Genomic DNA, 24,551 nt, shown 5'->3' on the forward strand with positions numbered 1-24,551 from the left:
AAAAGAAATGTGGCTAGTGGGAAATGAGAAATCTTTCCTTCCTTCCTTCCTTCCTTCCTTCCTTCCTTCCTTCTTTCTTTCTTTCCTTGTCTCCTTCCCTCCTTCCTTCCTTCCTTCCTTCTTCCTTCCTTCCTTCCTTGTCTCCTTCCTTCCTTCGTCCTTCCTTCCTTCCTATTCATTTTTTTTCTTTTAATAGATACGTTTAGTGATCAAGACATAAAAATGGAGGGAGGTATATGAAGACTTGAGGTTGCATCTTGAGTTATCTAGAGAGCTTTTACTTGAAAATAGCATAGAAGAAGGAATATATAGCCAAGGCTGAATCAAAGCTATGTTCAGAGCAAGTAGCAAATCCAGAAATAGTTAGATCTCAATATTTAGGGAAGAAATCTTGCATATTCTATTGAAATAAGAATAGTCTTCCATCCGGAAAGACAAGAATATTATAGGGAGAAGGTTGCCGTCCAGGATTCATGAAAAATATTTAACTGTCTCTGAGCCAAGATGTATTCTGTCTCAGGGGATTAAAGAAGCTAGTTGATAAGATCTCTGACTGGTGCTCTTTTGAGGGCGGGGGAAATGAGGGCAACCTGGAGGGAGACTAGTAAATATTGCCCCAGTTCTTAAAAAAGACTAAAGCTAGACTCCAGAAACGGTAGACTCATAGCTTGAAATAGACCTTACCAAAATGCTAAGACAGCTATTACACAAATGATTTGTGAGCAAGAGTCAGCGTTGTTTCATTAAAAAAACAATTCATGCCAACTAATTTCATTATGAGGACAGATTTACCGCGGGGCAGATTCATTTCTGCAAAGCTCTGGATAAAGCCTTCCATGGGTGGGTTTATTCTCAGGCCCACTGAGTGTGAGCTGTTCCCGGGGAAGGCAGTCTATGCCCAAAACAATTCTGTTTTAGCCCTGCCCTAATCAACAGGGTCGTTTTGTTTTTGTTTTTGATCCTCCCTGAAGACCAAAGAGCTAGAAGGCAGAATGACACTAAACTGAAAGGTCTAGGTAGCAATAAATTATCTGATCTTCTGTGTGCTTGTGAAATCCTTAAAGTCTAGTTGGAACAGGTGCTAAATGATCGCATCTTGAATGTTGCGATTTAGAATGACCTCAACTGACTAAAATGATACCAAACCTATAAAATGAAATTTATCTGAGACTAACGTAATGGCCTGTATTTTGGCATAAATAGAATAAAATAACAAATAAATAAATAAACACTCTGCACCCATTTAATAAAGAACCACAGGAATTGACAGCTCTTTGTGTCAAAAAAGATACAAATTGTTAACAAGCTCCCTGTAAGCCTAGAGCAAGTTGCCATTGTTAGTGTTGACTACATTCATACAGAAGTAAACTGATGATGAAAAGTGCATGATATATACAAGTCAGGCTCCCTGTGTAGATTTGTGCTGGTTCTGGGTACCATATGTCAAGAGAGATCATCATGATAGGGATTGTTTTCAGAGAACAGTGATCATTATGAGCAATAATCTGGAAACCATAATATATAATGAACTATTAAAGAAAATGGGAATGTGTAGCCTGGAGAAGAGAAAATTTGGAGGATATAATTAGTAGAGGGAAGAATTTTGAGTGGGCCCCGGAAGGCACAGCAGTTCCACTGGGTGGAAATTGTACGAAGGCAGATTTTGGCTGAACGTTAATAAGTTCTTTGTAAAAACTAAAGTTGTTCAAAAATAATAATGGCCTGGCCGGTCAGTGGAGATTCCCGAGTAGGGGGTAAATGACTTGTGTGGCACAAGGGGCACTCCTGCAGAGATCATCGGGGATGTGCGTTCCAACTCTGAGGTGCTATGATCTCCCCTCTCCAGGGATGCGGTGGAGTGTGGTGGCCAATGGGAGAGTCACTGTCACCCTCCAGCAACTTCTTCCTTGGTGGCTGCTCAGCCCAGTGACACTTAGGCCCCGGGGCAGTGACTCAGAAGACAGCGATCCCTCGGAGAAAGGGCAGATTCTAAACTGCTGCTTGTGTGGGACTGCACCTGCCATTCTCTCCACCGTGTCTTACGCCAGGCAGCCCACGGCCACCAGGGATTTCCTCTGGGGCTTCAGCAGGTGGCGCTGGAGGGAGTCAGGGGACAGGACAACCTCCTTGTTGCCTGGGGTTTCTCCTCCAGAGATCCCCTGTGAAGGGATTTTTTTTTTCATTCCCCAGCACTCCCTCTTCCTGGCGTCTCGCTCGTGCCTCACACTCTCTGTTGTCCCCAGTATGTCCCCTAACTGTTCCTGGTTTGTCTCTCTCATGTTCGAAACACGATCGCTCGCTGTGTCCTATCTCAGTCATAGATGTCTCCAAATAAGCCTTCTTTGCTGTGTCTGCTCACAGACGTTGTCAGAACACATCCTCCCCACGCCTGTCTTGGTCAGAGCCATGTTCCAAAAGCACGCGTTACTTGCTTGTTCACATCTGTTACGGCCACGTTCAAAGTGCTTGCTGTCTCTTCCCCGTCCTGTGCTGTGCCAGATACCAATACACTTTCCTTCCGGTGTCTGGGTCCAAGCGTGCATTCGCCTGGCCAGCCCCCATGTCAGCTGCAGACTTCCCCTCCCTCTTCCTTAAGTCCGGTGTCCATTTATGTACCGTGGAAAAGACGGGAGCACAGGGCTCTCGAAGGAGAATGGTCTCTGTGGCACCCTTGCAGCTTGGCTGAAGATGGCTTCCCCCCGTGCCGTGGCCTCGGGCCCTGCAGCTCTGAGATGCTTGCTTCCCTCTTGGACCAGAACCGGGCATCTTCTTCTAAAGAGCCTTGTGTAGGGCCGCCAACATCGCAGTGTGTATTAAAGACTTTGGAATCTTTCCCATAGACTTGTGGCGAAGCCCACGGTAGCAGCTCAAAAGCCTTGAATCTGGCCTTGTTGCTCCCAGAGAAGACTGTGGGCAGCTCGCACTGCACAGGAGCGACACTCACTGCAGCTCCCCAAGTGCAGGAGGGCAGGACTGAGCAGTGCTGGGGTGGGAAAAGAGTGCTTGACTTGGAACCAGGGACCCCAGTTCCAGCCCTGGCTCTGCTCCTAACACGCTGTGAGATCTTGACCCCCGCCCTTCCATTCCCGGGCCTCACTTTCTACGTCCGTAAACTGAAGTTTGAACTCAGGGATCGCCAAGATCCCTCTCCATTTCTAGGACCACAGGATGCTGCTACAGCCGTCAGCTACCTCGAAAAGCCATGGCTTGCCTGCCTTTTGACTCTGTTTCAAAGGAGCTACCCTCTTCATCTGGGCCTTCTAGACCCATGGTCTTGCCAACTTTGCCCTTCAGATTAACCTGGATGTCTTTTCTTCAAAGCTGAGTCCTTGGCTCTTGCCAACTGCCCCAGAGGAAAGGTCCCAGGGCAATAAACCCAACTGTGTCATATGAGCCGTGTGAGGTTTTAACATTGATCTTGGCTGTGATTTGCTAGCACCCCAGGACTTTATCCTACACGTTGATCCTGCTGCTTAAGATGTGTCAGTTATCATTTCCATTGATGTTGACTTTAGTTCTGGAATTGAACCAGACAAGAAAGAGCCTGGAATAAGGAAGACAAAGAGACTGGAATAAGGAATAATGAAGAGAATAAGGAAGAGAAGATTGCCCCCAAAGCACCCAGATGCCAAAAAAAAAATATTTCTCTGTCCGGTGAAGGCTTATATCGGGGAGAAAGTCTTGCCTTAGGGAAAGGGAAAACACATCTAAAGAGCAGTGTCCTTTAGATAGAATTCCTGAATGCTGTTGAGAAATATCGCACCAATGCTGAAATGTTCCGTCTGTAGACCAGAACCCTCGCTGATCAGTGGGGATCAGATTGAACTGGAGATCTCGTCCCATCCAGTAGGAAGACAGTTTATGTAAAGTCATAACTGGCACCTTGACTCTGGCCGGACCAACCCCCTTTCCTTTTTTAAGTCCCTGTTCTCTGCCGACTACATTCAGGACTTGGGGGGCAACCACCCTCTTGAGGATGCTGATTTCTTACAATACAAAGGAGGGAGCAGCAGAGTTCTGAGTCCCAAGGTCCCGAAGCCACGATGATAAAGCCAAAGTCTCTGCTCTGACTGCTGCGCGTGCTGCCCGTCGCCTCTGTGAGCACGGATGTGTGGATGGGTGTAGCCTAGAAGCGCCATGGGCACTGAATCGTTGCTGACTCGCCTCAACCTCGCTGGCCTCTGAAAGAAACTCTGTCGCCTGCTTCGCAACGTTGTTGTGGAGATAAGTAAGATCGTTTTTGTGGAAACATTTCATACGTCATCAAATGCCATTTTGTATGTTCACGATTCCTTTGGATTACTTTGGATGCTCCTGGGCTCTCAAGGACTAAGAATTTCTTCATCAAAATGTGAACCAATCTAGAGAAGGAGCTTCCCATGGTGAAACACAATACCGAGGGAACACCTTTCGGGGGTTCTTCCTTCTGCGTCTATCCCTCCTCCTTTGGTTACCGCACACACCCACACTGCAACTATGTATATTACAAGCACTTCTCATTTGAAGGAGTATTGTTGTTCTCAAAGTGGAGGAGTCAGTGGACAGGGATGGTGACCACAGACTAATTTTGGTAAAAATGAGCCTCACTTTCATGGAACCTCAAAGTCACATGAAATTAAATTCAAATGCCTTTTTGCCTTGAAAGCATTCATTTGGAGAAAAAAATGACCTGGGTCATCGAAATTATCCCCATCCTGTAAATGCTATTTATACACACATATATATATATATATATATATATATATATATAAATTCTGTGAAAATAAAAACCTCAAACATGGACTGATTATGAATGAGCAGCTGAAAAGACTGTTATATAAAGTATATACTGAGCTACTGAACCAGATAACTGAGATTTTATTTCTAATCTGATAGTCTATGTAAATTATTGTGAATTATGGTTTAATGCTATTTAGTAACCACCTAAATTTTGTTTACATTTTGAAGAAAGTAGAATTACAAGTGGGGCCACTCTTATAGTTTAAAATGCACTGAGTGGTCTGTGTAATCAACATGTAATGTATATGTGGGCCTGTTATATAGAACATGGAACTCAATTTTATAATTTGAAAGGATTATAAATTTTAATGATGGTTGTATCTTTGGTTTTATGAAATTATTAGTTATACCTATGATTTATTTGAACAAAAGCTTTGAAGGTACTGGGCTCCCTCTAATCTGTTTCTATGGAAAGCATCATCGACTTTATGAGGATCTACTCTTTGATGCTGTTCCCAGGAATGCATTCTTGGAAAAACAGGAACCTACATAGACTTGTTTTTGTAATAGATAAATTCTATTTATTAATAAATATTGATAAATTACACATATGTTTATACTTATGCATTCTGTACATGTCTAGATAAAGTATACATTGAGGGAAATCTTAAGTCTCAAAACTAATAACTGAATTTTGAATCTATAATAAAATGCCGAAGTCAATCCCATGACTCACTTCTGTGGAGCTTCTCTGTCACTTTGGTAGCCCAGCCCGTCTCTTAGAAGCTTTGGGTGTTTTGAAGCTGGGGAATTTTCCATCTCTAATATCGGGTTCTCTAAAGGTAAAACCAGAAGCCCAGGACCCTTAGATAATGTGCTTCTACCTTACTACACCTTTGTCAAGGCCTCATGCACTAGGACAGATTCCTCTGACATGGTCATCCCAAGAGCAGACAATCGGGAAAAATCCAACCCAGCCACCCTCAGGGCATACGCTATAGAAGCCATTGAAGGCAGCATGACACCTGTATATCCAGAGGTCGTGGATTGAGGTTATTAAGCATGTGCTTCCTTACTGAAACCGTCCTTGATGTCACAAATCATCCAAGAGTCTGGAGTCTAACTCCCTTTCCCTGGAGCCACTAGGATGTCAGGCCTAGAGCAGGTGTCTATGAAATCCGGGCTCAATCTCTTCTGAGTATGGGCAATGGAAAGACCGCCATAAGCATTCAGGGGCAGGGTACTCATCTCAACTCTTCTGTTTAATCCTTGGGGACTCCATCATCTTACATATAAAATGCAGAGGGTGGACAAGAATTAGGTTTTCAAATCAGAGTCCTTTTGTCACACACAAGTTTACTGGGAACCCCACTGCACATAGGTCAAAGTAGAATGGGGAACATAGTAGGTAGATTTGGATCCCTCATCTCTACCCATTAATATTATAACATAATCATTATTATAGAATGATTATAATATACAATATTATATCTATTCTATAATAGAATGATATCCCTGGCAGGAGCCTTCTTTGCAGCCTAAAACCCTAAGCAGCTGGGTCAGGCTTTTTGTTCTAAAATCCGTGATGATACTTGGTTTCCCGCCATCCTAAGTTTTTGTAAAGCATTCGTAAGACTCCCGTGAACGATTTCTCCAGACAATTTTCCTCGGAATCACACCTGTCCACCTACTTTCAAAACCTCTTTCTCCATACAGGAAATGCCCCATTTCCTGAAATTTGTACCCTAAAAGGAAAATCTGAGACTCCACCCCTGTGAAGCATCCCCTGTGTCCAGGCCAAGAACGAGACCTCAGAAACCCGACTGACTTAGCCTTGGATGACTGTCTTCTTCCTTGCTTTCCTTCCAAATTTTCTTTCTTCACTTTGGAGCCAGCCATTCTCTGGCCCTACACAAGGAGGAGGAACTGACATGGATTTAGTACTTACTGTATTTTATCTGCCAACTACGCTACACTCTTTCGAGAAACAGAAATTTCTCGAAAACCTACTATGTTCCAGGGGTCTGTTGCCAGATGCCTATTAATAAATAATACCGAGAATGTCTGCTTTTTTGTCGAAAGCCAGAAAATAACCAAGGAGACACATGTGGGTGCATTAGACAAGTTTAGATACTCACCAGTGCTATGAAGAACATAAAAAATCGAGATGGGGCAGGGGTGTGTATGTTATCTGGAGTAGTCCAGGAAAGCTTCAAGGAGGTCAGCCCTGTGACCTGGGACAAGAATGCCAAAGAGGAGTCTGTCATGTGTTGATTTGGGGGAATATCCTGTCAGCCAAAGGGAAATGCAATACAAAGACTGAGACAGAAGGGAGCTTAGCATGTGCGGCTGGTGCGTAGTGAACGTGGGGAACGTGGCAGAAGATGGGGTAAGAGAAGTCAGTAAAAGCTGATAGCAATTCAGTAGTGTTAGATACCATTCATCAGCTACTTATTCTGTACTGGCTCGGTGGGAAGCATTTTATATTAAACCCTGAAGGGTGGGGTGCCTGGGTGACTCAGTTGGCTGGGTGACCAACTTCGGCTCAGGTCATGATCTCATGGTCCTTGAGTTCAAGCCCCATGTCGGGTTCTGTGCTGACAGCTCAGAGCCTGGAGCCTGCTTCGGATTCTGTGTCTCCCCCTCTCTCTGCCCCTCCCCTGCTCATGCTCTCTGTCTCTCTGTCTCTCGATAATAAATAAATGTTAAAAAAAAAATTAAACCCTGAAGGGTAAGTATCATTTTCCCAACCCACATGAGCTGACAAATTAACCAGAAATTTCCCAAAGGACGCAGAGATTGCCTGGAGCCAGAAATGGGTCCCGACCCCTGCCGAGGCTAGCCTTTCTCCCCCGAGTCACTTGTTGAGGGAGCCTGACCCCTCCCTGAGGCCTTTTCTCTTTAGCAGCAAGAACCGTTCTTGAAATAGATGAATCTTCCTCTTGTACATCTTTCCCCTTTTGCCTCCCTTCTTTCTCCATGGAGTGTAGGCTGTCCAAACAAATAAAGATGCATTTATACAGTGGTTCCTCATTGATTTTAAGTAAACTAATTCCAAATACCATCTAATTAGAAGTAAAGTCCATTCTTGGCCAGCCAGAAAGTGGTTTCCTATGAAAACTATTCATTGTATCAGAAATAAGAGGAAATTCGATCTGGTTATATAATCAGATTTCTTTTTTCTCATACATTTCCTTCTCTCCATCCTTCCTGACATCATCCTACACCATCCTTCTACAACTGATGTTATCTTCATCAGGACCGGGGCGTTTGGCTCTGAAACACAACCGGGAGCATGTTCTTTCCCTGATCAGATCCCCTCAAGGATTCTCCATCGCCTACCAAATTCTGGGCTCTGCATAGTTTTTCCAAACCTACTGTTCAGTTTTACCTCCAGTTATTCCTCTGTATTCCTACAAAGCAAACAGTATGTTCTGCGTTCCCCTTACTTTTTTTTGTTTGAGAGAGAGAGAGCATGAGCAGTGGAGAGGGGCGGAGAGAGAGAGAGAGAGAGGGAGGGAGAGAATCCCAAGCAGGCTCCACACTGAGCGCAGAGCCCAGCACAGGGCTCGATCCCCCAACCTTGGGATCATGACCTGAGCCACAATCAGGAGTTGGACATTCAACCGACTGAGCCACCCAGGTGCCCCTCCCCTTACTCTTGCTTTGCATTTCACCATCAGGCTGTTGGTCTTGCTGTTCTGTCCATTGGGCATCCCCTCCCAACCTCCCTTACGTGGTACTTCTCAGATAACACCTTCTACCTGAAATCTTTCCCAGCCTCTAGAACAGCATGAGGTTTTTGACCTGTTCCAACCCCAGAGCATTTTATTTGTTCGTCTGTGTTTTTCCTGTGGGGGTCATCAATTATATACATTCCAAGCTTCCCTACCAGATTCCTGAGCTCCCTTAAGACAGTGGCCAATTCTTACTGATCGTGTTTTGTTTTTCCTCGCGCCCAACACAGGTTTTTATGCACTGAAGCTGTCCAGTAAATTCATTGAATTTACTCATTTGGAAGAATTTGGAGCTTTTCATTGTTTGCAGCATCGGCAGTGCCGTCCAGATCCCTCTGCTGCTCTACCATTAATGCTCCGCCCACTGTAAAAGCTGCAGCCTCCTGATAAGAGGAAAATTTTTCCGTGACAGTTTTGAGCGAAATCAAGATGTTTGTCATATTTCTTGCAAGTAGCAAAAGGATTAGAGTTTTAAAATACCATTATTTTCCTGATTTATGGCAAGGTTTGTTTTTTGTTTTGTTTTGTTTTGGTTCAGGTCTGTCTATTGAAAAAGAAATTAAGCTTAAAGCTTTGTCTTTGTAGACTGCGTGGGGAATCAGACTGAAGTTGCTTGAATTATTTGGCATACCAGAGAACCCTGGGCACCACCGTTTCACCATTTACTGAGACAGCCCAGAGGACAGAGTGAATGATGGGTGGACCAGACCTTGGATGTGGAATGGGCACGGGGAGATTGCTCAGGCTAAGGCGTGATACAGCATGCTCAAGAGATGTCAGAAAATGTGGCCTGTTTTTCTCTGCTTTGTCACTAACTGGCTGTATGGCTCTGCACACGTCCCTGCCCCTTTCTGGCTTAAGTGTTGCCATCTATAAATTGAGAAGCGTTGGCTTTGTCCACTAGATGGACATGGGTTTACATTCAGTCTCTACCAGTTGCCAACTGTGTGGGACTTTGGCCAAGTTCCTGCCTCTCTGAGCCTCCGTTGCTTCCTCTCACAGGGATAATGATGATGCATCGCCCAGAGTGTTGTTGTGAGCTCGTAAATAGTGAAGCATGGTCACTGGCTTATAGGAAGCGCTCCCTGAGGTGTAGCTGTTACTGTTATTACTCTGGATTCCATGGGATTTGAAATTCCGAAACCACATGGAGAGTCCTATGGAAAAGGTGTTGAGAAACCGGGCGTGGGGTAGTGGGGAGTGTGGCAGGAGGTGGTTGTGTCTCTGTCGGTCGTCTAATCTGGAAAGGGGGCGGGCAGGTTGTGGCCACCGTGCAGGAGAAGATGTGGATGGTGTGGGGAATTGGTTGCAGAGACAGAGAAGATGTAACGTGATGAGCAGAGACAGGAAGTGGAGTTGTCTTTCGGTTGTCTTACCACAGAATACCTAAGTGTCTCTAGCTGCTCCAATTCAGGAGTTTCCTAAGGAATAGTCACACTTTACCTGCCAAGAGGTAAGGGGACTCGACTTTGTTGAGCACCTGGCATATGGAAGTATTTCCTTGTCCCTTTACATATCTTATTTAACCTTCCAAAAGAGTATTGACTGGTGCACCTGGGTGGCTCCGTCGGTCAAGCGTCTGACTCTTGATTTCACTCAGGTCATGATCTCACAGTCTGTGGGGTCGAGCGTTGCGTTCACAGTGCGGAACCTGCTTGGGATTCTGTCTCTCCCTCTCTCCTGCCTCTCCCTGCCCCTCAAAATAAAAAGAAAAAAGAAAAAGTGTGGATTGAATACTGGATTGAATCTTGACGTCCCAACTTGCCAGCTTGTTTGGGCAAGTTAATTAACTTCTCTGAGTTTCAGCCTCATGAGTAAAATAGAGGTGTTAATGTTACCTAACTTATGAGGTTGTGTAATTTAAATCAGACTGTGTATATGGTAGCAATTAGAACAGCACCAAGCAGATAACTGGCAGTTTTTATTAATACTTTCATGGTTATTTTATATGATAATCCCCATTTTATGGATAAGTAAAATGAGGCTTAAAGACACTAAGTTCTGGAACCAAGGTCGGACAAGTAATAATGAGCAGAGCCAGGATACAAACCCAGATTTGCCTATCCTGAGAATCATTACTCTATTTTCCTGCCTGTGTAGAAGGAAAGGGACAGAAGCAAGGCCATCAGATTTAAAGAGATACTCCCTCTGAAATTAGAAGATATTTTGTAACGTGTGTGGGTAACCTGTAGCCTGGATGGATGGTTGTTTAAATTGGTCTGGAGCCTTGGATGAAAGGTCAGACATTATTGTGTTTTTTAAAAAAACTTGGTTGAGACCAGATAATTTCATTTCAATTGAGTCTTTCTCAGTATTCAATGACATTAGGGGGTTATGTCATTTCATTCCAGCCTTGGTCCCCTGAATTAGCATGATAATCTTTAGGATATGGTCTTCTTGTCAACAGGGTCCAGCTGAGGGCCCGTATGCCATTGCTTAATGATGAAATTCTCGGCTAGAACACAGACCATCCCCCTCTTCACCCCACATTCTTCCTCCAAAGCCTGTAGCAATATCTCTTTATCATCCTCAGGAACTTGCCACGGACAAGACTGTGAATCATCCATTCCCAAGGCTTTTGTGAAAGGGAAGTTGAGCCACAGGGCTTTATCATTTCAAGTGAAAACCCCTGGCTGGTTGAGCCAAGACACCATTTCTGGTGGGACCTCTTTTCCCAGCCAGCCAGTGAGTGGGCAGTTGGTCCAGGGGATATGAGTCAATGGAAGGAACCAGGAAAGGGGAATCTTATCAGGGTCAACCTCATTACTGTGTCTCCTCTCCTCAACACAGAGCCTTCCGGAAACATTGAGCTTATAAAAGCAAAAGGCCAAAGTCATTCCAGAATTCTGTCTCATCTAATAGTAGCTTTCTCAGTGGAGAGCAATCTCTATTTATTTTCTAATTTCCTGGCATTAATTTGCTATTCAAACCTTCCTATTGCCGCTGATGGTTTCACTTGCGGTCGCCTGTGTGATGGAACAAAAACATGGATTCTGATTTCACCTGGAATTCTGCCACCAGCTGAGTGACTTCTGGCAAGCCACTTACCCCTCTGAACCTCAAGTTTCTCATGAAACAAGTGTTCCAGCCTATTTGACAGATACCACATATTTTTCATTCACTTGACAAAAGGTTTTCGTGCTTCTAGAGGGGAGAGAAATAAATCAATTTTGTTCATTGGCCTTTGATGGCTTCCATGTTACTAGGTGGGAAAAGGTAATGGTCCCCAAAACTATAAAGCCAGGGGAAAAGTGTTAAGTCCAGTGAGCTTAATGAAGAAACTGTACACTAAAATGTATAGGACGGGGCAACAAATGCTAAGTATCATCATCATTATTATTAATTATTATCTTAATTATTATCTGTTTCTCTATTAGTGTTGCTGCCACTTCTCAGAGCTCACTCCCCATTATCTCGTACTAGGTAACTACACTATATTCTGATTCTTTTCCCTTTGCATCTGTCTAGGTCAATGTAGTTTTTAAATAACACATATATACACGATAACTAACAAACATAAAACAATAAAGCAGCATCGTCCCCAATTTTCCATCCGCTGAAACTGTGCCCTATTCAGCAACATTTCTGAAAAACTCAAAGTGGTTCACAGTTGCTCACCAATATGTCATCTGTGCCCACAACACGGTGCCCACCTTGGGCAGAACGAGTACAAATGGGCCAAGGCCCACGGCCTTCTCCGACAGTCAGGCCCAGATGTGGCTGTTCACTGCTCTGCTGCAACCCACTGTGCTTTTCTCCCACCACTTATCAGTCAAAGCCAAGGCCTAGTTCACGGGGAAGCCTTGTCTGTGAAGCCTAAGGGGGTTAGGCTGGTCTTGGTCCACAGTACCTAATTCCCTGGGGCTACAACCACAGTCTCCCAGGAAGGATGCTGTCAGTCCCACAAACAAAACAGCCATCTGGGTGTAAAACCACCACCAGCAATAGTCTTTAGGATTATTGTATTTGTACAATACAGTTTGTACAATTATTGTATTTGTAAACAATACAAAGCGTTCTGCTAGGCGCTACTAATGGGGGAAAAAGCCTCAGGGCTTGTCATGGCAGTCTCTGTGGGCCCCACTGTGGGGCTGAATAGGAAATGGAAGAGACTCTCGTCCTACTGGGCCTGCTCTATCCTGCTGGCTTTCCTGAGTGCTGGTCACTGCAGCCAGCCTGGACTGGTGATTTATCTTCTGGATGGATGTGCAGACCCAGACACCAGTGCCAGTGGGGAACTGGCGAGTTGCTTAAGGTAGGACCCCAAGTGGGTATCTTGAGAACTTAATGAAGCATCATACTGACAAGGGATTCTGGAAAACCTACTACTGATCACTATATACCACAACGTTTCATCTTTCCCTTTCCCTCGTCACGTGTAAGCCACACTGCAAAAATTTATGGTAGTTCTAACATTGAAGGCATAATAAAACTCTTTGAGAGCCAAGTAAAATCTATGGCCTTTCCCCTAAAAATCTGGACGTATGCACAGATTTTTAGATACGTTCCCAAGAAACTCATTTATTCTCTGAGGGAGAAACCCAAGGTTAAACCGAAAATCCCTGTTTAATGGGAGGTTATATTGGTGGATACGATGATATTGATGAAGTCACAGTCTTTTCCCCTGTCCTGCCTCCAGTCAGTGAGGTGTTTATTTCACATACAACCTCCAGTGCCATTGCTGTCTATACAGCAATTTGTTGTAAACATCGTATTTCTTCTTGTAACATCTTTCTTTCCCCCAAATAGTTCTGTGGCAATTATCTCATAAATTGTTACAGATTCCCCAAGAGCTAGATAAAGGAATATGTCACTGCCTTCACTTACAGACTCCAGTGCAAGGTCTGGAAGAGTCTGAGAAAATGGCTGAGATCTTGGTGAGTCGCCGAATCCAGTTGGAAATCAGAATGATTTCACTCAGTGGCAATTTGTATGTCAGGCACTGTGCTAGGCTCTGGGTCTGCTACATCTCTGACTGCTGGCATGTCCCCAAGTCTGTTCCAAGAGGGAAAAAAAGCCTGTTCTCTTTTTTAAAAAAATATTTTTAAAATTTTTTTGGTTTATTAATTTTTGAGAGATAGAGACAGCACGTGAGTAGGGGAGGGGCAGAGAGAGAGAGAGAGAGAGACAGAGAGAATCCAAAGCAGGCTCCAGGCTCTGAGCTGTCAGCACAGAGCCTAAAGCGGGGTTCAAACTCACGAACCACAAGATCATGACCTGAGCCAAAGTCGGGACATGTGACTGACTGAGCCACCCAGGCGCCCCCAAAAGCCTGTTCTGTTTGGAAATTGGGATAAGTACAGCATCCCTAACTCAGTGATAGTACCTTACATTTTAATAGCACATGTGAAAACTGTTGACAGTTTCTGGGGGCAGACAAACTAGATTAGCTCCCTAACTTCAGTAACTTAAAGACGTGAGCTTTAGTTTTTGCACTTGTAAAAGTAAAATTATTTCTAAAGCAAGGGTCAGCCAAGAGTACCGTGGGCCAAATCCAGCCATTGGCTTATTTCTGCACAACGCTTGTGCTAAGAATGGGGTTTACATTTGCAAAGGGTATAAAAACAAGCAAAAATCAACAACAAAAAACTAGACAGGAAAAAAAAAAGGAAAAAGAAAAGGAGAAGAGGGATAAGCGACAGAGGCTGTTTGAGGAGGATATGACGTCCCTGCCCAAGGAAGTCAGCCCCGTAATACTAAAATGACCTAAAATACTTACATCTAGCCCTGCATAGAAAAAGTCGACGACTCCTGTTCTAGAATAAGGATGCCTGTGTTTGATTCCTTGTGGCCTCTTACTGGAGCATGATCTTGAGCAAATTAGTCAGCTTCTGTCTCTCATTTTCCTCACGTCAGGAGAGGATGATAATAGTACTTACTGCACACGAGGCAAGGATTACACGTGTTAATATGAATACTAAGCTGAGACTGGAGGCTGGTCCATGATAAACACTTCAGAAATGTTAGCCGTTGCTATTGAAATCATTACTGTCATCACCAACTCTCCAAGAGATGTTTGCAGGTATTAAATGAGACAACGTCTCTTAGAGACCTACCACGGTGCCCTTCTCACAGTAGACCCTCGATAAATGTCGGCTCACCTCGTTACTACCATCACCTTCACCGTTAGAATTTTCAAAGCTCTCTTACATACATCATCTTACCAGAAGCTCCCAACAACCCAGTGGTCGGTGTTACGATCCCCCCCTAACAAATGAGACTGAAGCTCAGAGAAGCAAAAGGATGGACACTGAGCCGGGAGGAGGCAGAATAAGGATCAGGTAGCTTTTTGCATCCTGGACCGGCCCTTCCTCTTTCCACGCCACATTCATTCTCCCTTAAAACATCTGACGGTCTGTTGTTTGTTGATTTTCTCCAAATGATATACTTTGAATCCTGGGAGCCTGACAAGACAGGCAAACAGGACTGTGTTCTTCCCTGGCGGGACTGTGCAGACAGGAAGCTGGGATAATTGGATTCCAGCCATTTGATCTTAGGACTGCGTATGTAACCAGCCAACTGCCGATGACCAAGCCTAATGGAAAAAGCCCTGACCAAACGAACACAACCACCCCCCCCCCCCGCAGGACCTCATTGTTGGTGCTGCAGAGAGTGAAATTCAGCAGCAGCAGCCAACACCCTCCTAACGGTTCCATCCAGGACAGAGATGGCTTCAGAATGTGCCAGACTTCAGTCTGCCGCGAGGGACCAGCGGTAATACCCTGCCGTGAGGAAGTGTGAGATGAGCCAGGACATTTTTGACAACAGAGCTGGTGCGGTCAGATTGGAGCCGTATTTTATTTAGTTTTGGCCAGAGGCCAAAGCGCATTTGAGCAAAGTGCACACTCAAAGCGGGGTTTAAAGCTGGTTGTGAGGCTCATAGCGGTACAGCGTTAGAGTGAGTTTGTAACTATAAAAATAGGTAACATTTCAAAGTTCGTTCATGAGAAGAGTCTCTGTCATTTCCGACCAACTTTAGCTGTAAATCAGCCGTGGCTCAGATTCTCTTTAAGGCAGTAGATTCAAATAGACTCTTGTTGGACAGCGTGTAGAGTTGTGCTTCCTGATACTGTCTCTGCAAGAGTCATGAAAATGACTTTTTAAAAAAAAATTTTTGGTGACTACTTATTTTTGAGACAGAGAGAGACAGAGCGTGAGCGGGGAAGGGGCAGAGAGAGAGCGAGGGGACGAAGAATCCCAAGCAGGCTCCAGGCTCTGAGCTGTCAGCACAGAGCCCGATGCGGGGCGCGAACTCGCGAACCGCGAGATCATGACCTGAGCCGAAGTCGGGCGCTTAACCGACTGAGCCATCCAGGCGCCCCCGTGAAAGTGACTCTTAAGACGCTTCAGCATTGCCCCTGATACATAGGGCAGAGTAGCTGGAAGTACGTTTTGTAGAGAAGGAGTTGCCACACCGGCGAAAGCTAACGATCTGCCTCTGATTGTGGCAGTCAGCCTTGCTTTAGAAAGAGCTGGGTGACTTCCTCTGCACCTGTTGTCCAGGAGACCTAGAACTGTCAGTCTGAGGACGAGGACAATATGACCTCCCTGCCCGGGGAAGTCAGCCCTGGGGGTCGCTATGTTGAGCCAGATGCAGTCTTCCCTTATGAGTCTATGGCAATGATTTTAAGGTATTAACTCAATATTTGTGGAGAAGAGCCTTTTAAGTAACAGAGTTCCTCTAAGGGTAACAGGAGTGGAGCTAATCAGAAAAGGCCAGGGTTCTTAGAATGTCACAGCAGGTTGTGGGAGCTATCCAGGTGTTGTAAAGCACCCTGAGTCATTATTCCAGGATCCCAGCTCCCTGCCGGGCCTCTTTGCCTGCCACCAAGCCTTGTCTTCTTGGCTTTGAGTGTCCTAACATCTACTGCCAGGCAGCTGGCTAACCACCAACCAATCCCTACCCCGTCACATCACCATCCAACTAGCAGCTCACATTGTGTTCCTTCCTGGGTCTGTCCCAGGCTGCCAGGCTAATGCCCTGTCTGGACCCAACATGCTTGGACTTAAGAAAGGTAAGACTGACCAATTGGCATAGTCTAGTGTGATCATCTAAAGTCTCCCACCCTGGGGGCACCTGGGTGACTCAGTCGGTCAAGCGTCTGACTTCGGCTCAGGTCACGATCTCACGGTTCGAGAGTTTGAGCCCCGCGTCGGGCTCTGTGCTGCCAGCTCAGAGCCCGGAGCCTCTTCAGATTCTGGGTCTTTCTCTCTCTCTCTCTGCCCCTCCCCTGCTCACACTCTGCCTCTCTCTGTCTCTCAAAAATAAATAAAAATACTTTTTAAAAAAATTAAAAAAAAATAATAAAGTCTCCCACCCTGTCTGGGCAGAGGAAGGGGGTGTGTGACTTCTTCTTCCTTCACATCTTCACACAACCTCATGGGTCTGGGGTGAATAAAAAATAAAACGATGGATGTCAAAGGGCTTTGTAAGACCATGGTCTGCAATACAAATGTAAGGAACAATCTCTGTACATAAAAACACGGATTCAAGTGGACGTGGTTTTATGTGATCCCTCCATCTAGTGAAAATGGCAAACAGCAAGAGGTCACAGGAAGACCATACTGTTAATTCAGCAAGGTTGACGTGGACAGGGGCAGTTGATAAGGTCTTCAGTAAACAAATTCCAAAATTTCTGAAAATCTAAATTTTTATCTCACATTAAAAGTGCTTGTAAGAATTCTATTCTATTCTGAGATTTTTCACAAGGAAAGGTTTTGGTTTGGGGTTTAGCGTTTGTTTTTTTTTGGTTTTTTTGTTTGTGTTTGGCCAGAATTGGCTCAATATGTTCAGATACGTCTATAAACTTACCTACACGTTGCACTCTCGAAAGTTCACTCACTGGACTCATTAAGGGTTATATCCAAGAAAAGCAATGTTGTCGCTTGCACTTAAAAAAAGGAAAAGTTATGAATAAATGTGTAAGAGTAGTTAAAATTTAATTATTGAGGATATGTGGATGTATATATACACAATATATGTACACACACACCTCAAATATTAGTTATTTGCAATAGTTTACGGTTCTCTTGTCCTTTTGTGTAATCCCAGCCCTACACCAATATTTGGAAGCACAGCATTGTGGCTGGAAGACCCAGAGTGAAGGAGGAGTGTCAACTCTTGCTTAAAATGCACCATGGCTTCCAGTGTGTGAGCCGCTGGGTTCTGATGGTCTGATTTCCGGGAAAGCACGTCTGGCCAACAGCTACCCAGACACCTAAGTCTTCAGCTGATTGTTGATGGCCCAGCGAACGTTTCTGAGTTTCTTAAATTTTCATGGCAGCATCTGCCTTATTGACATTGAAGAATTTCACAGAATATTCCATATATTCCGCCGGTAAACGTTTAGGGAGCTTTGTCAGTGCAAGATACCAAGGCATGTGATTGCACTAACGAAGGGCTAGAGAGAACCAGTTGAAGGAAGAAAAAGTTGGGGGTCCGAGTTACCATTTAATCACGTCATTCGCTTAAAGTTTGCCTCGAGTAGCGCCGGCTAATGTTTAAGGCGCGCCATGCCGGGCGCAAGGAGCCCACAAGGGGCATGCGCCCCTTCAGTTACCACTCATCATAATTTGCTCAGCGAGGTGCTTTGCTTATTTCTATGTTACAGATGAGGGAATTGAGGCCTAGGGAGGTCTAAGGTTGAGATGCCACTAATTAGTGGAACTGAAATTAGAATTCTGGACGTTTGCCTCTCAACCGGCAGTGCCTGGTTAATAATGGTCAGTAAAATGCTGGACGGTGCTAGAGAAATGAGTTGTGGTTTCTCTCCCCAAAAGGCTTGCAATTTATCTAGAAACATTCCACTTAAATGCACGTACAGTTTGCACTTAATAATAAGCTACATCAAGGGCTGTCAGAGGGCAGATTATATTGTCAAATAAATTACAGAAGCAGGAAGTGCGATGTTTTTTCACAAGAAGGAAAGGGATTACCGTACTGAGATGGTCAGAGACACCTGTATGGAGGCAGTGGCCATATATACACAACCGTATTGTCAAAGATTCTTCATCATAGACAATCACAGGAGATGAGCTAAAGAAGAGACAAGAGAGCCCAAGAGGGTATGTTCTGTGCTTTTTTTAAACTTATGGTGAATTATTTTAATCAGATTGCCCTTAAAAATCCTAATCGCAGGACCCTGGTTTCTGCTTGGCCTCCTGTCTCATTAGAAGTGGAATGTGATGTTTGCTAAGGGAAGATGTGGATAGAGTCGAGAGAGCCTTTTAGAGCCTAGAGCCCTGACGGGGATTAGATATTTGCATGGGGTTTCCCAGTACCCGGCTTTGGGATGTCTCTGGGAACCAGGAGGGAGCCATGGATGGCTCTTCCTTCTTGGGATGGGACCCAGAGGTCAATTGCAAAAAGAACCTCATTGCTTCCCTGGCCCAGAATCTGACTGAGGGGTGGGGACCCAGGCAACCCAGGATTTTGGAAGCAAGTGCTAATGAGTCAGAGGGCCTTGGGGTCAGTCACGTTTGCCATCCTACGAGCCAGATTGTCTTGGTCACAGTGCATCTAAGTGTCAGGCTCCTCGTCAGAAAATAGGGGTTGTACTGTCTGCCTCCCAAGGTTGTGGGGAATATCACACGGGGTCATTCACGTAAAGGGTGCAGGATGAGATCCGGCCCACGTAGGTGCTCAATAAATGGCAGCCAATGAGGAGGAGGAGGAAGGCGAGGAGGAGCATTTCTGCACATCCCTTAGCCACGGCACCATGAAAGGTAACTCAGAACACTTGGCTTTCAGTCTGTCTTAGCTGTTAACTAGTTGGGTACCTTACCTGGGTAACTTACCTCTCTGTGCCCATGTCCTTACTTTGGTAAACTGAGGAACTAACTTGCACAGTGACCCTCCCAGGCTGTCGTGAGACCCACATGAGGTGCCAGCTGTGAAAGTGCCTTTTAGACAAACAGTGGGACATAACCAGCTTGTGCAGTAATTATGCTCCCCTCTTTATCCTCCCCTAAGGGCACTTCGAGGCTTGAGGCTAAGATCACCAACCAGTCCACTGACTTCTGTGTTTTCTTTTCTTCCTCTGCGACTTCTGCTTGGCTCTCCCTCATCTGTGGCCGTTTTCTGTTTCCACTAAAAGTGGCTGTTGCTCTGTCTCCAGCTTCCTCCTGCTCTCCTGCCATAGACCAGTTCCTGTCTAACGTGCTCTGTAAGTCTGTCACTGTGTGTGTTGTGAGTCCGTCTCTGTGTCTCTCTGTTCACTTCCTCCTCCAAGATGGCCTTGGTCTCTGCTTATTTCTTCTGTCTTCCACTGAGCCCGGAGTTCCTCCTGGACCTTGATTGCTATGGATCTGAAGGCCAAAGATAATATATGGTTTGGGAGTTTTATTTCATTTTATATCCTTTCATTTTTTAATTTTGGTTGGAGCTTCTTCCCCGTTCTGGGAGCACAGCCTTCCCAAGGCCGGCGGGAGAGGAACACCCGACAGAGCTGGGTTCAGCCCATGAAATCACGGTCCTGGGAGGTTCTGTCATCCCAGGTCCACATTCATCCTGCATCCCCTTGGCTGCAAGCGGTGAACTCCTTCATCTTTCCTAAACAAATGATTGTCACTAAATCAGGATGAGAGGGCTTTTTGGTAGTACTTTATTAACATTTTATTTGGAAACACATTTATATCCATAGAATAGTCCAGAGCACTCCCATATACCTCTCACGCAGCTTCCCCTAATGCTAGCGTTTTATATAACCGTAGAGCGTTCATCAGAGCCGGGAAATTAGCATCTTCCCAAAACTCTCAACTGAACCACAGACTTTATTTGGATTCCCCCAGTATCAATTTTGAGCCACTTTATTCAAAGTTGTGATTCTGACTCTCCTTTATTACATTAGCCTACTACACTAATGGCCTAGAGAGACGATTGAAACGTTTTCCTCTGCACTAAATGGCCCCTGTGGGTTGTGCTGTGTTGACGTCTGTCGACTTTCTTTTTTCGTTGCACACATCCACTGTTTTGTCATGCAGTCGGTCTGCCGCCGCTCACATAGCGAATCCCACCCCAGTCCCCCAAGCTCTGCTCTGCCCTGTAGGGAAGAAGCTTTCTAGAGTTACATACAAACTGAGTTTAACTATTCTCTGAGTGAAAAACCAAGGAAGACTAAGAAAAGTCCACACATTTGTGATAACTATGCTGAAGATTCAGAAGCCCTTAAAAAGAACAAACAAACAAACAAAAGCTGCTCAGTCAGGTCTTTGGATAGTTAAGGTCCCCGGAGGCCAGGGATAAATGAAGCGTTGTTAGTAAAAGATTCACAGAAGCACACGGTAGTTCGCCCCCCTCTGGTAGTTCAGTTTCTCCTGAGGCCTCAGGTTTTTCTGAATTAATGACTTAGAGGCAAAAGGTCATATCTCTTCAACCGGTCCTGTTTCTTTGTCCCTCTGTGCGCATTCTTTCGTTGGCTCCGTGAGATCTGTACTAGTCTGCTCAGGCTGCTGTAACAAAATACCACAGATTGGGTGGCTTACGCAACACTCTTTCCTCATGGTTTTGGGGGGTGGAAAGTTCTAGATCCAGGTGCCAGCAGTTTCATTTCCCAGCGAGAATCCTCTTCCTGTCTTGCAGGCAGCTGTTTTCTTACGAGTCCTCCCATGGCAGAGAGAGGGTCGGGAGAGGGAGAGAGAGGGGGAGAGGGAAGGAGAGGAAGTGCTCTGGTCCCTGTCCCTCTTATGAGGGCACTAACCCCATCATGGTGGCCCCACTCTCGTGACCTCATCTAAACCTAATTATCTCCACCTCCAAATGCTATCATGTTGGGGTTGGAACACATTTAGTCTGTAACACCTTCTGTCCTCCACCAGCTGGAAAATACCCGTTTTCGTCTTCAGATTCCCAGCTCCTCTGCCCCGGGTGTTTCCATGGGAACGACCCCAGCCCATGTGGTGATTTTCATGCCAAGGGGGCTTTCTCAGTGTCCTTCCCATAGATTGAGAACCAGAACTACCCACAGCAGGTCTGTGTCCAAATGGGGAGGGGATTCCTCCCTCTCCCAGAAGCTATGGCACTGAACATTTAAAAAAAAAAAAAAAATGGAGGGGCACCTGGGTGGCTCAGTCGGTTGGGCGTCTGACTTTGGCTCAGGTCATGATCTCGCGGTCTGTGAGTTCGAGCCCCGCATCGGGCTCTGGGCTGACAGCTCAGAGCCTAGAGCCTGTTTCGGATTCTGTGTCTCCCTCTCTCTCTGACCCTCCCCTGCTCATGCTGTGTCTCTCTCTGTCTCAAAAATAAGTAAATGTTAAAAAAAAAAAATTTAAAAAAAAAAAAAAGGAAAGCAGCATCACAAATGTGGTGCAACACACGGGACCACCGTGAGGATCAGGGACAGAATAGTTGCCCGCATGCTTTGTAATCAGTACAAATGCCAGGAAACGTTGGGGAGGACGGTCTCCTTCTATAGCCCATTCATTCCGTCCCATTTCTATCGATTTCATGATGTTCTGCCCGCTCCGTGAGGTGTTGTGAGGTATATAGCAAATATTAAAAAGGGCTCAGGATTCTAACACGTGTGGATTTGAATCCTGGCTTTGTGCATTGTTGGCTGAGTGACCTGTGGCCAATCTTAAGCTCCCTGAGTTTCAGTTTCCTCATCCGTGGAGTGGAGATATATAAAATAATAGCGCTGACATCGTAGTCATTGTAAGCATTAAATACAACAATATTTTAAACTCACTTAGTGCAGGGTCTGGTACAGAGGGCTGAAAGACTGTTGCTTCTTATCATAAGATATAGACCCTCCCTTTCACGAGTGTCAGGAGGCCAGACATATGTCCAATCAGACACCATCAGATAATTTGTATTCCTACAGACAATAAATGCTGATGGATGGTGTAGAAAGCTTCTGGAAGGAAGGTTTTGGATATTGAACTGGGTCTTTAAGGGTGGGTAGGATTTGAATGTGGCAGAATATGGGAAGTGACTATAGACATGGAAGACAGGCAGCGTGGACATTACATCATTTAGAACACTTTGGCCTGCAAGGACATTCTAGAATGCCTGACTAAAATCAACTTAAGCGAGGAGGTCATTTATCCTTTACAAGCTAGAAAGTCCAGAGTTGGGTAGTTTCAGGGTTGGTTAATCCATCGATTCGACAACAGCATACAGGATGCAGATGCTTTTTATCTTTCTACTCTATCATTCTCAACCCGATAGCTTTCATTTTAGGATGATTTCCTCACAGTCACAAAATTGCTACAACAGCTCCAAACGTTGCATCCTCCTCCCCAAACCATGACCATAACCAAATGCTAGAAGATAAGGCAGACTCTCCTTGTACTTGTCTTTCATTCAGGAGAGAAACATTTTTCAGCAGACTCCCCTAACAGACCATCAGGTCCTATCAACCAGGAGAAGATCACAGGCCACGCCCTTCACTGCAATGCATCTAGCGTTTTTGCCTCTACTGAGAGATGTGCTCTGTCAGAAAGAAAGAAGCACGTGCTTTAAAATAATGGGATTCCGAGGGTCTACCACAGGCTGTAAATCCACTCACGCCTCCTGAAGACAAATGAAGAGAGATCTATCGGAAAGATACAGGGACACGTCACGGGTCTCCAGAGCAGGAAGTTGACCGGCCTTCGCTGGGGCTCAAACAAGGAATGGGATGCTTGCAGGGATTAGCACTCCTCTTTCCGTCTCTCCAAGGCCATCGTCTCCGGCCTGCCGTGCACTGCACATTGACTTCATTCTTTTCTCTTCGCGGACCACCTTCCTCTGCTTCTGTGGGCCACACCTGCCTCCCCCAGGCAGTACCCGTTGTCAGCTCAGGCAGTAAGAGCCTGACAGCATCTTGCCGTCCCCAGTCACATCTTCCCTGGAGATGGGAGGGGAGCGCTCTAGCGTTGGCCTCCGCTCCAACCAGGGAGAGCCCGCTGCAGGGATGGGGATCATCCCCCAGATTGTGGGAGATAGGGGCTGCTGCCACAGCTGGTCCTAGGGTGAGGAAGTGCATTTAGGAGGTTGTGAGCCCCTGACGGTATGGGGTGGGGGGCCACGAGGGTGACACAGAGGAAACACTCCCCCTTTGGGAAGAGTTATAAATGCCGGTATAAACATGGACACCTGGGCCATAAATGTGGATTTTGATCCTGACTCCACTGATAACCAAGGGGAGGGAGGGCCTGAGGCCAAGGTCCCTTAGTCCCCCCTGATATCTGTTTTCAAGTGACAAAGATAAGCTAGTCCAGAGTGGGGCAACCAAGGAGCCGGGGAGAGTAGAAACCCTGATCCGTGAGGAGTGTTGAGGAACCGGAGGGGTCTCTACCGGAGAAGAGAAGGCTTGGGGTGGTTGGGGCGTCCTCATTAGCGGCATCGGCGCCTGCTTCGTTGCCCAGTCTAAACTCAGGCTCGCTAGGGACTCTTCTCAGTGGGTCCTCACGTGCAATCCGTGGTGACGTCCTTCCCATCGCTCTTTGCAAAATCCTCTCTCTCCTTTCACTGCTACTGTCCTTGCCCATGACTTCATCTTTCCCAGAGGAAAGAGCTTCCACACTGGTCTCGGTGGCTGATCATCCGTCCCGTTTCCCACGGTGAAGCCCGTGTTCATTTCAGTCTCCATCACCGAAGGATTCAGCCCAACCTCCTCAGCCCAGCTTTTAAGACCCCCAATAATGCTACCTCAACTTCCTCTTAAGCCTCGTTTCCCAGCACCCCCACCTCACCCCGTGGGATATATTCTTAGAACATCCGCCATTCCTCAAACAAAGCATACCACTCTGTCCGGCCTCCACACCTTTTGCCTCACCCGTGCTGTGCCTCGAATGTCCCTGTCGCCCCCACGTCCCGTGCATCAGCGGATCCTGTCAGCTCTGCCTTCAAGATATATACCGAATCTGACTTCTCAACACCCCCGCTGGCCCCATCCTGCAGCTCTGAGCCACCAACACCCCTGGACACCTTGAAAATCATCTGTGGCATATAAAATAATGGCTGTCCAAGGAGGACTACCTCTTCACCCCCAAATCCTGGGAATATATTACCTTGCGTGGCAGAAGGCACTCTGTAGATGTGATTGAGTTCTGCATCTTGAGATGGGGAGATTATCCTGGATTGTCTGGTGGGCCCACTGCTCCCATAGGCAG

General features: G+C 45.8%; 1 protein-coding gene across 1 annotated transcript in view; it reads left to right on the forward strand.

Annotated features, from left to right (window-relative positions):
* Nucleotides 1-1,937, forward strand: part of HTR4 (5-hydroxytryptamine receptor 4) — a 62,951-nt gene extending 61,014 nt beyond the window's left edge. Inside the window, exon 8 of the mRNA XM_047076935.1 lies at nucleotides 1,847-1,937. Within this exon, the coding sequence (XP_046932891.1) occupies nucleotides 1,847-1,937 (91 nt within the window). The remainder of the gene's footprint in view (nucleotides 1-1,846) is intronic.
* Nucleotides 1,938-24,551: the final 22,614 nt, after the last annotated feature.

Source organism: Lynx rufus, unplaced genomic scaffold, assembly GCF_022079265.1.
Source record: "Lynx rufus isolate CCGP_SWC_20201006 ecotype Redwood Valley unplaced genomic scaffold, mLynRuf1.p SCAF_1, whole genome shotgun sequence".
Taxonomy (NCBI): Eukaryota; Metazoa; Chordata; class Mammalia; order Carnivora; family Felidae; genus Lynx; species Lynx rufus.